The following is a 16,240-nucleotide window of genomic DNA, read 5'->3' as shown; positions in this document are numbered from 1 at the left end:
CCTATTTACTTGCTTTTCAGTAGTAGAAAAATTTAGTGCTAGAGAGAGAAAGAGTGCCTCAAGAACTGTGGTTTTGGGTCTGATTAGGCTCTATTGCTGATGGACATATCATCAGAGGAAACTGCCCTTCTTTCATTTCCTCATTCAAGTAGTATTTATTTGATGCTTTGGTGGAAAAGGAGATGTACAGGCTCTTGGTTGCTTCCTGGGGCTAAGCTGTTAGAATTTAGACAGAACTTTCTCTGGTCCGCAATCCCTTGACCTGTTCAGAGGTGTGCACTCACTCTGGACCTACCTAGACTACTTAGATTCAAATTCCAGCTTCACCTCTTTCCTGCTATGTGACCACATGCAAGTTTATTTGGGCTCCCTGAACCTCAGCTTCTCATCTGTAAAGTGGGGATACTGTCATCGCATTGTATTGAGGCTGAAAGTAAGATAGCCCTCTGGCGCCGCGTGCTCCTCCTACGGTGGTCCCTGTCTTTGACTTCTGCTAATTCAGTGGGACGCCCCCAGGTTCGCAGGCGCTGGAGGGGCCACTGACGTGCTGATTAGAACGTGGCATTGATTACATCTCCGGCCGGGGGTGGGAGGGGGAGTTGGATATATAAGGACCGGGCCTGGCGCCGGGGCCTCTCATTCCGTCCCGGCCTGCACGGTGCGGGGAGCTCGCTCCAGGCGCCGGCCCTGCACGCCGAGGAAACAGCCGCCCCGGGGGACCGGCGAGGGGCCGGCGCGCCCCGGCCCGCGCCCCCGGCTCCGGCTCCCGGCTGGCGCGCCCAGGCCGGGCGAGGGCCCGCAGGGCGACCGGACCCCCGGGCGCGGGGGCGGGGTCTGCGGCCGGCCCCGCGCCCCCCCGCCCCGGCCGAGGCCCGGAAGGGGCCGGTCGCGCTTCCGTCTCCGCCGGGGAGGCACGGAGGGCGGAGCTGCGGCCCGAGGACGCGACGCGAGCCCAGTTCCGGCGAGGAGGCCGCGCCAGTGACAGCGATGGCGGCGGAGTCGGCGCTCCAAGTTGTGGAGAAGCTGCAGGCGCGCCTGGCCGCGAACCCCGACCCCAAGAAGGTGGGCGCGGGCCGCGCGCGGCGGGCGGGCGTTGGGCGCGGCGCGGGCCCCTAACGGTCGCGGCGGCTGCGGGCGCCGAGCGCCCCGACCCGGCCAGGCCCCGCCGCGCTCGCGGCCGCGGCCGGCGAAGTTGGCGGCGGGTCGGGGCGCCCCGCGCGGGCCCCGGGCTCGCGGGCCCGGGCCGGCCGCCCTCCGCGCCGCCGCGACGGGGCGCCCCCGGCACCGGAGGGACGCGGCGCGCCCCGGGCGGCCCCGCGTGCCGGGCGGCCCCGCGCCCCGGGCGGCCCCGCGCCCCGGGCGGCCCCGCGTGCCGGGCGGCCCCGCGCCCCGGGCGGCCCCGCGCCCCGGCAGCTGTTGCCCGTCCCGGGAGCTCGCCGCGGAGTTGACTCGCGCCCGCCGCCCGGCCCGCGCCGCGCGCCTTCGCGCTCCTCTCCTGGAGAGATGCCTCTGATTTCTTCTTGTCTCCTGATGTTCGTTCGGAGAAGGAGACGGCACTGCCTGTACGGGACGGAGTCTGGGCTCGATGTGTGGCTGTGCGTCTCTAAGAGACGTTTTTTATTGCTTTCCGGCTTGATATTAGAACACTGACCTTTTCGCTTTCTTAGTGAATCCCATTCAAAAGGAAAAGAAACCTCCCGTCACTAAGGTTGTAACTGAGAAAAAATAAATGGTTAAGTATAGATGGTTAGAAGTTGTAGCGAGCCTCGATAGAAAGCTTTGTCGGGGTTTTCGTTGCTGCGAGGATGGACAACCATTTTTAATTGAACCAACTAGTTAAGCACACAAGTTAAATGCAGTTTTCTCATTCCTGTCTTTGGGAGAGTGTCTAGTGGATGTTAGAATTTTTACATTGAAATACATTAGTTAAAACAGGGTGTTTGACAGTCTGTCAGCACTCTAGCTAGGGGTTGAATCTCTGAGCCTGAGAGTCCGGTTCTAAGAAGTAATCTATCTAGGAAAGCAGTCGAGATAAATGGCGGAGAGATTTGGGTTCTAACCCATTTGCCAGCCGAGGATGTTGGAAACTATTTTCTGTGCTGAGTCTGTGTATCCCTCACCTCCTTTTGCTTCCTAAACTTAAAGCCCCAGGTTCACAGTAAATGCTCGGGGCAGAGTATTTGCCACTCTGAAGAAAAAAAGAGAAAAATTTTGGAAGGGCCCCTTTCTCCTCACTTTGTTCCTAACTTGTTATTAGATGAGGTTTACTCCATTTCCAAAGGCCTCTCACCATCAAATCACTTTTTTGGAGGGGGTTTTTGGGACCCAGGATTGAACCCGGACCTCAGATGTGGGAAACCTGCACTCAACCACTGAGCTCGATCGGCTCCCCTGAGTTTTTTTTTTTTTTTTCATTTGTGTGCTTGTTTTGTTTTGTTTTGTTTTTAGGAGGCACCGGGAAGCATTTGCTCAGCCGCTTGAGCCACATCCTCTCCCATCAAATCACTTTTTAAACTCTCTTCATAACCAAGCTCAAAGATGACCTTAAGAAACCATTTTAGTTTTAAATCTGTAAATACTTAATTTTTTTCAATTGTGTTGTTATGTTTTCTGTTGCAGCTTTAGTGCCTAGTGGCCAGGCATATTTACAGGTTTCTTTTATAATAACCCTTTGTGAACATCTAATAAATGGTCATTATTTCTGAGCACTGGTTTGTTTTTCTAAATACAAGGGTTGTGACCAATTTTAAAACCTTAAAGCAATATTAGTCTTTATTTCATATTTGGTCTTTATTTCCATCAGGTAAAAAAAAAGGTCTATTTAGCATCTATAGTCGTCTTGCCAGTAGGATTTAAATTTTGAAGTAGCTTTCTAGTAGTTGATGAGCATGAAACAATCAACTTAGCAAAAAGTTTGGTTTCTCATCCTACTTGAAGTATTAGTGATTTTTGTGAGTATTTGGACTTTCTCTTCCCAGATAGAAAATCACCCTGAACTTATGGCTTGGCATTGTGAAGTGAGCATTATGAGGATGAGAATACATTGGGATATCGCTTTTGCAAAGGGCACAGTAGTTGGCATTTAGAATGAGCTAAGGGCAGAGGAAAATTGCAAGCTGGCACATTGGTCTTCTTCCTCTTAACCTTCTGTTAATGCAACAAGCTCCCACAGGTTGTTCTGGAAATTGCAGGTTAATTATATAGCAGTATAAAATCTGCAACCCAATCCTGAATTCAAACCATTATTGGTCAAAGGGTTGATTCCACACCTATGTTCATGGATTGTTTTGTATTGATCATTACTGTTCATCTTTAACTCTGTTTCATCTTTAATTCTATCTATGATTCAGGCTTCCTTGGGGAGAAGGTACCACGCAGACCACAGCCACTTGATTTCTGTTCCTACTATTTAATTGAAACAGTTAACATAGCTGGCACAGTAACATAGCAGTACTTTTAAAGTTACCTGTCAGTGCTACATTTTGAGTGCTAAAACCACAAAGAACACATTGGTGGCAGGTGGAGAGCTAGAGGTCAACAGTATGAACATCTTTTGCTTGAAGGTGTGTTAGGAGGGACAACTGAAATTCCTAAGCTTATACTCTGCAAATGCTTGACATTTCTCAGTGAACTGTTGCCAGTTCTACAGTTGGTCACTTGGTTGGATAACAGCAAGTTCCCCCCTACCTGAGTTTGTTCAGAGTGCTTTTACCTTGTTTTTGCTCTATTCTTTCATGAAATCTTTGAAAATGGAAGGGCCTTTTTCTCTTGTAGGGCCAAATCTGTTAGAAAATCTTGAAGGTTTTGGTTTATCTTCAAAATCGCACCTTCTAACCCAAAGTGAAGCAGTGCTAGGCTTCAAGATAAACACACCTTCTGTGACCTCTGGCCCCATCCTTCTCTGTTGGTTTTGTAGAGATCTTGGGACTCTGTTCCCATGGTGATCTCTTTTACTATATGGACTCTAAACTGTTTAATAATGTAATACTGAGGAGAAGCTGGTCTGCTTTGTTCTGTGTATGCTAAGAGGCTTATGAGCTACTGCTTCATTTTCTGTTCCTACGTCCTAAGGATAGCATTATTATGTTATATATTTCTCCTGGCTTAGCAGTACATGCTGTGGTAGACACATTTGACTTAGTAGCTCGTTAGGCAACTTACCTAACCTCATTAGGCTCAGCTTCAATACCTGCAAAATGGGGAGAATGATATCCACTTCATAGAATTGTAATGAGGATGAAGTAAGCTGACACACATAAGCACTTAAGTGTATGTCAGCTACTACCTTCCAGGGGAAAGCATTAGGGGAGAACAATTTATTTTTAACTTTTTCGGTGATTGAGTTTTCCAAAGAAAAGGAATTGGCATTAATTTTCACATGCATCGATTGGATGACATGAAACACAGGTAAAAATTGTACTGAGTTGGATGATGGGTAATCAAGTTTAAAATGGGGGATAATTTTCACTCAACTGTGAAGGTGAAACTCTGCAAATATACCACTTGTCTTCCTTCTAATTATTGAAGTAGAATGACCAGAAAAACATACTCATTACTCTATGTAATAGCAATATGGCATACTAATTAATACCTGGGCTGCACAGGGAAAAAGAACAGATCTTGTTAGCAAATATTTAAGTGTAAATGTAGTCACAGTTATCTCTTCTGAACTACTTGTACCTCGCAGCACTCCTTGTAGAGGTACCTATAAATGTTTCCTAGAAAAAGTCTTAGCCAATCATGGCTTTTAGTAGAAATAGAGCAAGTGGGAATTGGCTGAGGAATATGATTGAGGATCAAGGGGAAAACATTTAAAGAGCTGTCAGTTGGTGAATGAAATGATTAAAAATAAGCATTTATAGCCTTTCAGTCACTATGGCTAAAGCCTGGCCATAGCATTGCCTCAGTGAATCCTCACAGTTTGTAAAGTAGAGACAAGATCCAGTCCCTGCTTTACAGAGGAGGTACCTGAGGGTCCAAGAGGTTACCAACTTGCGTTAGAGTCCCTGATGAGGTGGCGACAGGGCCAAACTGTGAAGCCTGTCTGGTTCCGGAAGTCCTTCTTACCAAAATCTGCTCTACTGATTTTGACCTAGTTTAGGGGATTACAGAAAGGAAATGGGGCAAAACTCAGATCACTTTTCTAATCTACCCAGACATTTTGTATTCACCATTAAACAGCAGGGTCTGATCTGGCAACCTGAAATTGCTCTTGACTTTCCACTTGTGTCGAAAAACACAATTCTATTTAACACTGAAACTCTTCTTGGAAACATGATACCCTTTTCCTGTAGAGACTTCTTTCCCTTTTTACTTTCTTCTGTACGAGGTCCATGGGTAATTTTCCTAAAGCTGGTAATTTTTTCATAAATTCTCTGTCAAACTGGAACAGAGTGATAGTTGATCCACTTTTATTCAGGTGATGGCTTTTGATGCTCTAAGTCTTATTTCCCATTGGTGTAGCAAAATGATTTTTTGCTCTAAAGTTACTGATCCTCAGAAGGTAGCTTAACTTTTCTGAGCCTGTTTTCACATTTGTAAACTAGGGATAATAACACTACTTATTACTATTATTACTGAGTAAGTACTAAACTGTTATATATTTTCTTTGTTCCAGTGATTGGTTTTATATAAATTAACATCTAATGTTTTATTCTCTAGCTTTTCAAATACTTGAAGAAACTCTCTGCCTTGCCTATTACAGTAGACATTCTTGCGGTAAGTTGTATAACTTTAAATATTGTAAAACTATGTTGCATCCCCTTCCCACTGGGAGAGGTGGTAGGATGATGGTTAAGAGCATGGGCTTGGGCTTGAAAGGAGCCGGACAAAAAGGCCACATGTATGATTCAGTTTGTATGAAATGTCTAGAATAGGTAAATCCATAGAGACGGGAAGTAAGTAAGTGGTTACCAGCGGATAAGGGGAATTGGGAGGAGCAGAGATTCTTTTTAAGGTGCTAGAAATGTTCTAGAATTAGTAGTGCATAAAATTGTGTGTGTTCTAGAAGCCACTGAGTTGAACATTTTAAAGTTAAAATGGGGGAACGGACTTGGCCCAGTGGTTAGTGCGCCCGTCTACCACATGGGAGGTCCGCGGTTCAAACCCCGGGCCTCCTTGACCCGTGTGGAGCTGGCCCATGTGCAGTGCTGATGTGTGCCAGGAGTGCTGTGCCACGCAGGGGTGTCCCCCGCATAGGGGAGCCCCACGTGCAAGTAGTGCGCCCCGTAAGGAAAGCCGCCCAGCGCGAAAGAAAGTGCAGCCTGCCCAGGAATGGCGCCGCCCACACTTCCCTTGCTGCTGACGACAACAGAAGCGGACAAAGAAACAAGACGCAGCAAATAGACACAGAGAACAGACAACAGGGGGTGGGGAATTAAATAAATAAATCTTAAAAAAAAAAGTTAAAATGGTGAATTTTATGTTATGTCAATTTTATCTCAATTAAAAAAAAAAAAGAATATGGGCTTTGACATCAACCAGTCCTGGGTTCAAATTCAAGTTCTGTGATTTTATGCTGCTTCTCCTTTGTAAAATAGGGCTGTTGTAAGGACAGATTCCGGTGCTATATGCAAGGCTCTGAGCTCAGTGCCTGGAAGCTGCACTTGTGATTATTGTTGTTAAAGTTCTATAATTAAATGTTTTTCTTCCTCTTAATGTTGGTATGCTTTGCTATTGTGTGTCATTAGAGATTTGAGGCAAAGACAGTAGGTAATGTGCATTGTAACTTGTCAAAGCAGGAGGCCTTATTTCTTTAGAAAATGTGGGTTAGTTTCATATCCCTCTAAATAATTCCTTTCTATCAAATTTGTAGGAGACTGGGGTTGGAAAAACAGTGAATGGCTTGCGAAAACATGAGCACGTTGGAAACTTTGCCAGGGACTTAGTGGCCCAGTGGAAGAAGTTGGTTCCTGTTGAACGGTAAGAACATTTCTCTTTATTTAGGTTTGTTTCAAAAGTAGAAATTCAAATATTTTTGAATATTTGAGTTTTCCCAGTTTTAAAATGTAGCTCTCTTTGAGCATAACTCATTTTCTTTCTTCTCAGGACCTTGTTACTACTAACTCTGTATCCTCTTCATCTCTTTTCTGAGTTCAGGTTCTGTGATCTTGTTCTCTAAAACAGGATTCCCCTGAGATTCATATCTGTCTTTTATTTCAGGAGCACTGAGCCTGATGAACAGGACTATGAGAAGAGTAATTCCCGAAAGCGCCCCAGGGATGCTCTTCAGAAGGAGGAAGAGGTGGAGGGAGACTACCAAGAAAACTGGAAAGCTTCTGGTAGCCGATCTTACAGCCCTGATCACAGACAGAAAAAACACAGAAAACTCTCAGAGCTCGAGAGGCCTCACAAAGACTCTCACAGTCTTGAAAGGAGAGACGAGAGAAAGAGGTGCCACAGAGTCTCACCAGCTTATTCTTCAGACCACGAGTCTTCCGATTATGGCCATGTTCAGTCCCCTCCATCTTCTTCTAGTCCTCATCAGATGTATGTGGACCATTCCAGATCCCCTGAGGAGGATCACGAGCCCTTCCTTTCACACCAGAAACCTGGAAAAGGCCACAGTAATGCCTTACAGGACAGACTGGGGGCCAGTCGAGAACGACACTTGAGTGAGCCCCAGAGTAAAGGGGTTGTGAGCAACAAAGAGCACAGATCTTCCCACAAGGAAAAACGCCCCGTGGATGCCAAGGGAGATGAGAAGTCCTCTGCTTTGAGCAGAGAGAAATCACACAAGGCCATCTCCAAAGAGGAGAACCGAAGGCCACTCTCAGGGGAGAGCACAAAGGAGAAACCACCCTCTAGTGCTGCCAAGAAAGAGAAGGAAAGAGAGAGCAGCAGCAGCAAGAAGAAGTTTTTACCTCCCCTGGAGTTTGCTTCAGACAACCATCTTAAAAAGCCAAAGCACAAAGACTCAGAGAAAACCAAATCAGACAAAAACAAGCGAAGTCTAGACGGCTTAGAGCTAGGAAAGGGGGCAGGAGACCTGTTACCCAAGGTGAAAGAGAAGGTTTCTAGCACTCTAAAGACTCAAGAGGGGAAACAAAAAACTTCTAATTTGGATAGAAAGTCAGTGGGCCCCCTCCCTAAAGTTGAGGATGCAGATATGGATGATGAATTTGAGCAGCCCACCATGTCTTTTGAGTCATATCTCAGCTATGACCAGCCCCGGAAGAAAAAGAAAAAGATTGTGAAAACATCAGTGACTCCACTTGGAGAAAAAGGACCTAAAAAAACTGATTCTAAAAGCACTAGTAAAACCTTGGACTTGGTTCAGAAGTTACCTAAGGTGAATGAAAGCAAATCAGAGAAATTACAGCTGCCTGGAGCTGATTCAGCCAAGCTGAAAAAGGTAACCCCTGCAGCCCCTATGTGATTCCCCATTCAGAACATCTGGCCCTGCAGAGCTCACAAGATCTGTCCTGCCGCTGCTTTGTTGAATTGCAGTTTTCTGTCATTTATCTTCAGCTTCACTAGTTGCCAGAGTAGGTAATAATCAAGATACCTGTTTTCTGAGGTGTCCCCTTGTGATGGGCCTGTCTGTATTGATTTCCTGGCTTGTTAGATGTGATGGTTCCCTGTCCTACAGCCTGGATCTGTGACCTGTGCTTAGTTAAAATTGTTAGGACTTGATGGTGGGGAAGAAAGCTGTGCTTTCCGTTCACTGGTCTCTCTCCTGTAGGTCCCCACCGATTCATTGCCAGTGTTGCCAGACCTCCCATTACCCATGATACAGGCCAATTACCGTCCACTTCCTTCCCTTGAATCAATAGCCTCCTTCCAACCAAAGCGAAAAGGTATGTTTCCCTATCTTTTTTCTAAATGGGAGAAAGATTTTAAAAATTCACTCACCATCTGTCACTAGAACATTATCACCATAACATCAGGTTTTGGTGCATTTCCTAAACTTTCAAGTGCTGGGGTTGATATCTTAGGTTTGAATCCCAGCTCTACCTTCTGTAAGTCATATGAGATTGAATAATTTCTTAAATTCTTTGGACCTTAGTTTCTTGTTCTGTAAAATGGGAGTAAAAATAATCTGCTTCATAGGGTTGTTACATGGATTAAAAGTGATAATGCCAGTGAAGCTTTTAGCTCTGGGTTTTCACACAATAAGTGTTCAATAAATCGTAGCTGCTGCTGTTAGTAGCCCTTTTTCTATACAAATTACATGTGCTTTTGATCTTAAAGGAGAAAAATACAAAATTTTTAATAGAAAAGAATTAGAAGCCACCTAAGTGTCCACCAGTGAGACTAACAGACAAATCATGGGTTCATATGGTGGCATCTTAGGCAGCTATAAAAAATGTGGTCGGTCTTCATGTACTGACATGGAAATGATTTCTGAAATGTGTGTGGAGAAAGTCGTGTGTAGTGAGTGTTATTTGGTTAAAAAGGAATAAAAAATATGGTTCTTTTCGCATAAACTCTGGAAAGATACACAAGAAGCTGGTAACATTGGTTGCCTTTGAGAAAGGGAACTGGGAAAGGGGAGGTGGAGGAATGGGGTGGGAAGGAGAATTTTCACTGTCACTTTTTTTTTTTTGTATCTTTTGCAATTTCCTTTTCTGTTTTTTCTTGCTCCACAGCAGTCTCTTCACCCCAGGAAGAGGAAGAAGCTGGATTCACTGGGCGCAGAATGAATTCTAAGATGCAGGTGTATTCTGGTTCCAAGTGTGCCTATCTCCCCAAAATGATGACCTTGCACCAGCAGTGCATCCGAGTACTTAAAAACAATATCGATTGTAAGTCACACACTTCTCTCTTGTTCTCAAGCACATTGTAGTACTGAAAATGTTATCACTGTGTGGCTTGGCTGCTATTCAACACTTTCACCTTTAATTCCCTGCAGCAATCTTTGAAGTGGGAGGAGTCCCATATTCTGTTCTTGAACCTGTTTTGGAGAGGTGTACACCTGATCAGCTATATCGCATTGAGGAATACAATCACGTGAGTATCCTGTTTGGGTGGGACGAGGACAGTTTTCTGTAGCCCTGTCTCTGTGAACCTCCCATGGCCGAAGGGTAGCACAGAGAACAGATCCTTTTTTGGGGCATGTTCATTTTGCCTCTGGGCCTTTAAACAAGCATATTTTTAGCACCTGCTCCTGGCATCGTAAGTGGGCCTCTTGGGCTAGAAGCAAGGTGGGATTCAAAGGGAATGAAAAACACTTCCAACAGCTCCCTTGAGATTGCCTAGTCACAAAGGTCAAGGGAGAAGTCTGGCAGGAGAGCACCTGGAATCCAGGGCGGGGACAGTGTCTTGTGTTGACACTTGGGTATCTGGTGAATAGTGACATCCAGGTCTATCCAAAAATCCTTCTTCTAATGATGCAGGGATATACTCATTTGATTGTCTTAGTCGTCTCTCTAATTCAGAGATAACTATAACAACATCCTCTTAGGCAGCCTCCTCCTCATTATAGTTTATTGTATTTGGGGGAATACCTGGATTTGACTTCATTCCAGCTTTATGCTCTACCAATTTCCTAAAGGAAAAGTCTGTCTTAAACCAACTTTTGTGTTTTCTTCTCTGCTAGCTTCATACCCTCCAAGAGCAACTAGCTCTTTTTTTATTTTTTATTGAGTGATTTTATTTTTTTCCAGAACTGTGGTATTTTAATATACTACCGTGAGGACCAAAAAATTAGTAGAAAACTCGTCATCCCTAAGTTATTAAAGGATGAAAAAAAGATATGCAAGAGTGCTTGTATGTGAATATATATATGTCCTGGTTCTAATTTCAGGTATTAATTGAAGAAACAGATCAATTATGGAAAATTCATTGTCACCGAGACTTTAAGGACGAAAGGCCAGAAGAGTACGAGTCATGGCGGGAAATGTACCTGCGGCTTCAGGATGCCCGAGAACAGCGGCTGCGAGTACTGACAAAGACGATCCGATCTGCACATGCCAATAAGCCCAAAGGTAAAGGGAAGCGGGGAGCAGAGAAGGAACCAGCAGGATGGGACCTGGTCGGACAGTGGCCTATGAGCTTTGGACTGCAGCAGGATCTTGAGGGGTCCCGTCAGCAGCTGCACGTCTCCCTCTCTCGCATTTGTAGGAGGAGTTGGGGTGTTGTCGTCTGCCACAGCCCATTCTGCTCTACAGTGGAGTTATCACGGTTGATAATCCCCTAGCTTTTGGGGCATTTGAAGAGGCTTTATCTTTTAATAGTTTAGATTATCTAAATAACAGTAGCATCTCTGCTCAAGAAGGCAGGTACTAATCTCCTTTTTTCTCCTTAGGCCGACAAGCGAAGATGGCTTTTGTCAACTCTGTAGCCAAACCACCTCGTGATGTTCGAAGAAGGCAGGAGAAGTTTGGAACAGGAGGAGCAGCTGTCCCTGAAAAAGTCAAGTAAGATCTCTGCTGTCCTATGTGGTCTTTGCTGATCAGAGAAGAGAGACCCGAGAGCTTATGATTAGCCCTAGAAGGCAGTCATAGGAACAGAAGAGATTTCATTTGGGGGGGGGGGGGGCAAAAGCAAGATGCAGTACAGAGTGAGGGCTTTGGAGTCAAACCTTGACCAGCTCAGCAGAACTGCCTCACTGAGCCTGTTTCTCCGACCACAGCATGAGATGTGCCTCTTGGGGTGGTCACGAGTAAAAGGAACAAGAACTGATTTATGGCACTGGCAGCTCTGAGTTACCACCAGAAATCCAGGGTACCAGGGTCCACTTAGCCAAAGCCCCCAAACAGGCCAGCTTTGGGCTGTTCATGCTCAGGGCATGTACTCATACTTACGACTGACCAGCTTTGTTCTGTTACAGGATCAAGCCAGCCCCGTACCCCACAGGAGGCAGCCATGCTTCCTCCAGCAGCAACAACTTTAACCCCAGCACTGAGGAACTGGCCTATGATGGCCCAAGCACCAGCAGTGCCCACTTGGCGTCAGTGGTCAGCAGCACTGTTTCCTACGATTCTAGGAGACCAACTGTGAAGAGTAAGTATGGGTTTCTGCTCAGGAATTTCAGAACTAGTATTTGAACCCCTTCATTGTCATTGCCACCATATTGCATTTGTGTAGTGGACGTAGCGTACAGATAATGTCTTGCAAGTGGTGGGTGTAAATTTTAGTCTCTCCTTTTACCTGCCTTCTCCTGCTTTGTCCATAGCACTTGTGCCTTTTTTTATTATCTTTTTTTTTTTTTTTAAAGATACATAGGTCACAAAATGTTACAATAAAAAATATGAGGTTCCCTTATACCCCACTCCCTGCATCCCCCACTCCTCCCACATTGACAACTTCTTTCATTAGTGTGGTACATTCATTGCATTTGATGGGTACATTTTGGAGTATCGCTACACAGCATGGAGTATAGTTGATGTAGTTTACACTTTCTCCCAGTTCATCAGTATATCCTACCATAACTCTGTCAATGTGTCTTTTAAATGATCACAGTGAATATTCATTCTGCTACTCTCTACTCTCCTTTATTCACCTAAATGTAAGCCTGTTTCTCCAGTCAATAACATGGGCTTTATAATTATTATTTTTTAAAGATTTTCTTTATTTCTCTCCGTCCGTGTCCCCCCCCTCCCACCCCTTGCCTGCTTCTGGTGTCCAATCACTGTGTGTTCTTCTGTATCTGCTTGTATTCTCATTACGCAGCTCTGGGAATCCATCCTGGGACCTTTAAGTGGGAGAGAGGCGATTACTCTCTTCCGCCACCTCAGGTCCCTGTTCTGCTACATCTTATTTTCTCTCCTCTGTGTCTCTTGTTCTGTCATCTTGCTGCACCAGTTCTCCTTGTTGGCTGGCACTCCTGCACGGGGCGGCTTTCCCATGTGGGACGACATTCCCACGCAGAGCGGCACTCCTATGCGGGGCTGTACTCCCACGTTGGCCTGCGCTCTGTGTGGGCCAGCTTGTCCTCACCAGGAGGCCCTGGGCATTGAACCCTGGACCTCCTATGTGGTAGACAGGAGCCCAATTGGTTGAGCCACATCCATTTCCCTGTAATTACTTTTAATGGCTAAATGACGGTCCATCTTTTTGAGGTTTTATAACCTTACAACCCCACCTTCATGGTATTTATTTTATATCTAGTTGGGTCGGTTTTTAATTTTACTAATTTTACTATCATTGACTTCTATCCCCATTATCCTAAGGGGTATCCTACTTTAAGAAAAGCATCAATTAGTATTCACTGCAGGGGTCTAGGGGAGATTGGGAGCCCTGGCTTAGGGTTTCAGTTGTTCTCAGGTTAACCAGCTGATAGTGTAGGGGAGCCGTCCTTATTTTCTATTTGTATTTAGATAGTTTTAACGTGTTGCTGCAATGCACAGGCAGGACTGGCGTTTACTGGTTTGGATATTTATGAGGCAGAATTCAGTTACGGCGGGCTGATAACGGCCTTCAGAGTCTGCCACTTAGTGTGTAACCATGGCAAGTTGCCCAGCCTCTCTGAGCCTTGGTGCAGGTTGTTAGAATTAGAGGTGGTAATTGTTACCACCTGGCAGTTGCTCAGTAAGCGTTAGCTATGAAGCTGCTTTTATTATTGCCCTGCATGCATCTTGCTGTTATATCAGAGATGGTTACAACTGGTGTCCATTTGTCTGGTGGTGCAGCTAGAGTAACAAGCCCTTGCTGTCTCATTCTATAGGTGGTTTATGTCTAAGCAGCCAAGGACCTGAAACAAGTGCCTCATTTCTTTTTTCACAGAAATTGCCCCAATGATGGCCAAGACAATTAAAGCTTTCAAGAACAGATTCTCCCGACGATAAACTGAAGACCTGCCTTGGAGATGGAATTGGTGGGGGGAGGGATTGGGGGATACAAGGGGCAGTGGGGGTTGGGGAGTGGAACTTCAAAGGAGACCAGAATCTTTCGCTTTGTGGAACTTTTTGGTCTCCGAAGCCTGCACAGTTTCCAGGTGTTGCGCTGGTGAACCTGTGCACAGACACTGCCTCCCTGCCTGGAGAACACTTCAGAGTTCTGAAGATGTGAAGCCTCATTCTCACTGAGGATTTTAAGGTCAATGATACTTTTGTTGTTAACTAGCCTCTTTGTAAACTATAAGACATAGTTTTAATTAATAAATATTGTCCCCAGATTGTATTTATATTACCCCCCCAGTATTTTTGTTTTTGTTTTTTGTCCTCTACCACACACTTAGTCTTTTGTTTTCAGGGTCCTTTATTAAAGTTAGGACAAAAGCCTAGTAAAAGCCATTCCCTGTGATCCAGTTCAGCTCTCCTGAGTGGACTATGGTCCAGAGGGAGGATTGGGCGTCCCTAGAGCCTGCGTGGTACCTGCTGCATGTCGGCCAAGGATTGAATCTAGGGCTGCCCATTCTGGAGGGGAGCCTTGGTGTGGAGACAGGATGTGTTCAGGTCAGACTCCACACCTCTAAGACCCTTCTCAGTGTTGCTTTAAGTTCCTATGCAGGTACATCTCTTTTTTACTCATCAAAATAGTATTTATTGAGAGAGATTACTTGTAAAGGTCTGAAGTCTTTCCACCATCTTTTTGCCAGTTCCCACTTTTTTTTTTTAGGCTTAAGTGGAAGACAGAACCTGTGGGAGACTGATTTGCACAGAACCCAGCATTTTTTAAATTTCAAGTTGCAGCCTCAAAATTTTGAATTGTTTTTCTTTTTCTTCCACTATTGTTCCTTCTCCCTAATAAAATGGGGAAAAATAACACACAAAGCTTCTTGTAGCCCCCAGTAAGCCAGCACTTTAATCTCTTGTTCCCTGTGAATTGCTACTAGAAGCAAACGGTTTTAGAAATTGAAATGCTGTTTTGGAAATTGGTTTTGTTTTCGCCTTTTTTAAAAAAGATAAGATCATGTGATTGGAAGAGCACAACAGTTTGCTGTATTTTGTAAAGAACTTTGCAGTTAAAGCTCAGTCTTTTGAGTGCTGAAGCCAAAATTTGGAGAGAAGGGCCAACTTGGGGAAGGTGTCTAAGCTGAATTACCAGGATGGACGAAAATTGCAAGGGCATCTAGTTGGGGAAGGCAGGATCTCACTTTCCATTTGACCTAGGCCAACAACAGAAACAGGAGGGCTGATGAACACTGGTCTAGTAGGAATCCACTGGTTCGACCAGGTAGAAGTCAACACTATGAATTTGAGATCCCATCGTAAGATCTGAGAAGCAAACAGGATGGTTAGTGCAACAGTCTAAGGAGCTTGGTGGTCAGTCCCTTTGACAATGCCTCTCAGCCCAGAGTATAGAGCCCACTGTTTATAAACATCCTAGAGGGAGGCCTCAGGCTAATTTGAAGATTCCAGAGCAATCCAGGAAATCTGTGCAGTATGTTTCCTAAGGATGTAAAAGCTCCGCATTGTTCAGTGGGTCACTGCAAGGTGCCTGTTGCTGTGGGACACAAATATTGCTGTGTTTTTATTTGCTGTACTTTAGAATTGGGTAAAGCATTATTTCTCGATTATTTGTATTACCATTCCAACTCTTTTCCCTAGTCTGCTCCCCAACTCTGATGTTCAGAAGCCTCTCACCTGTAACCAGATGTAAATTTGGGTCAGGTGCCAGACATCTGTTGCCTAGAATAGTTCCTTCAGGTGTCTGCTACCTGAATTGGTCTCTTAGCTGTGTGTTCAAGTCTTTGTCTTTGAAACCAATTTTTCATATTTCAGATTCAGTTGTGTATGATTTAATTTTCTTTATTAGGATTCTTTAGGCAGGGAGGGAAGAAAGGAAGGACACATATATGTCAAATTTGTTAATCCCAACATGAGTAACCATTTTTGGCACATAAGGATTTTTGGTCACCCCTGTTTGCATAGAGCCATATCTTTTCTTGTTCAACTCCTCATCCCCGTTCAAGTGTGTCTGCATCAGGGATGTGACTTGGTGAGAAGAGTAAGGATGAAGAGGAAAAACCTAATTTTTAAATGATCTCCTCACCTGGGTTATTGAAATGGCTGCAGAGCAGACACAGGATGATGTTGAACCTTTGGTCTCATTTGTGAAAACTTGTGCAATTTTTTTTTTCTGTGTTACACTACATACAAATCACCAAATTACAAATTAACCCTTTGTGATCCTTGGTGTAATGAGCAGTTTCTTTGGGGCTTTCTCTTTCTTTCTGGGAAGTGGGAGGGAAAGGAGCAAGGTGTCATCCTGCTCTTCATTTGTATTTTGGTCCCAAAATGTAAATACAATTTTCTATGTTACTTTTTTGTGGTAACTACCAAGATGAATATTTTAATTAGATAAGTTATATGAAAAGGAAAATTCCATGTCTAAATAAAAAAAAAACAACCCA

The 16,240-nt window shown here is 44.8% G+C and overlaps 1 protein-coding gene across 2 annotated transcripts; it reads left to right on the top strand.

Moving 5' to 3' along the window:
* Positions 1-889: 889 nt before the first annotated feature.
* Positions 890-16,240, top strand: ELOA (elongin A). Of its 2 annotated transcripts, none has more exons than XM_058304128.2 (11): positions 890-1,062; positions 5,662-5,718; positions 6,815-6,921; positions 7,162-8,353; positions 8,684-8,798; positions 9,591-9,746; positions 9,854-9,951; positions 10,748-10,928; positions 11,249-11,360; positions 11,774-11,946; positions 13,669-16,240. In XM_058304128.2, the coding sequence occupies exons 1-11, from the start codon at positions 988-990 to the stop codon at positions 13,728-13,730; spliced, it is 2,328 nt and encodes a 775-aa protein (XP_058160111.1). In that variant the 5' UTR covers positions 890-987; the 3' UTR covers positions 13,731-16,240. The 2 variants fall into 2 exon arrangements, with proteins under 2 accessions (XP_058160111.1, XP_058160112.1); XM_058304129.2 differs by having other exon boundaries at positions 925-1,062; positions 9,594-9,746.

This window comes from Dasypus novemcinctus, chromosome 9 (assembly GCF_030445035.2).
Source record: "Dasypus novemcinctus isolate mDasNov1 chromosome 9, mDasNov1.1.hap2, whole genome shotgun sequence".
Classification (NCBI taxonomy): domain Eukaryota; kingdom Metazoa; phylum Chordata; class Mammalia; order Cingulata; family Dasypodidae; genus Dasypus; species Dasypus novemcinctus.
The sequence above is the reverse complement of the archived record's forward strand: the minus strand, read 5'-3'. Positions and strand labels throughout refer to the sequence as shown.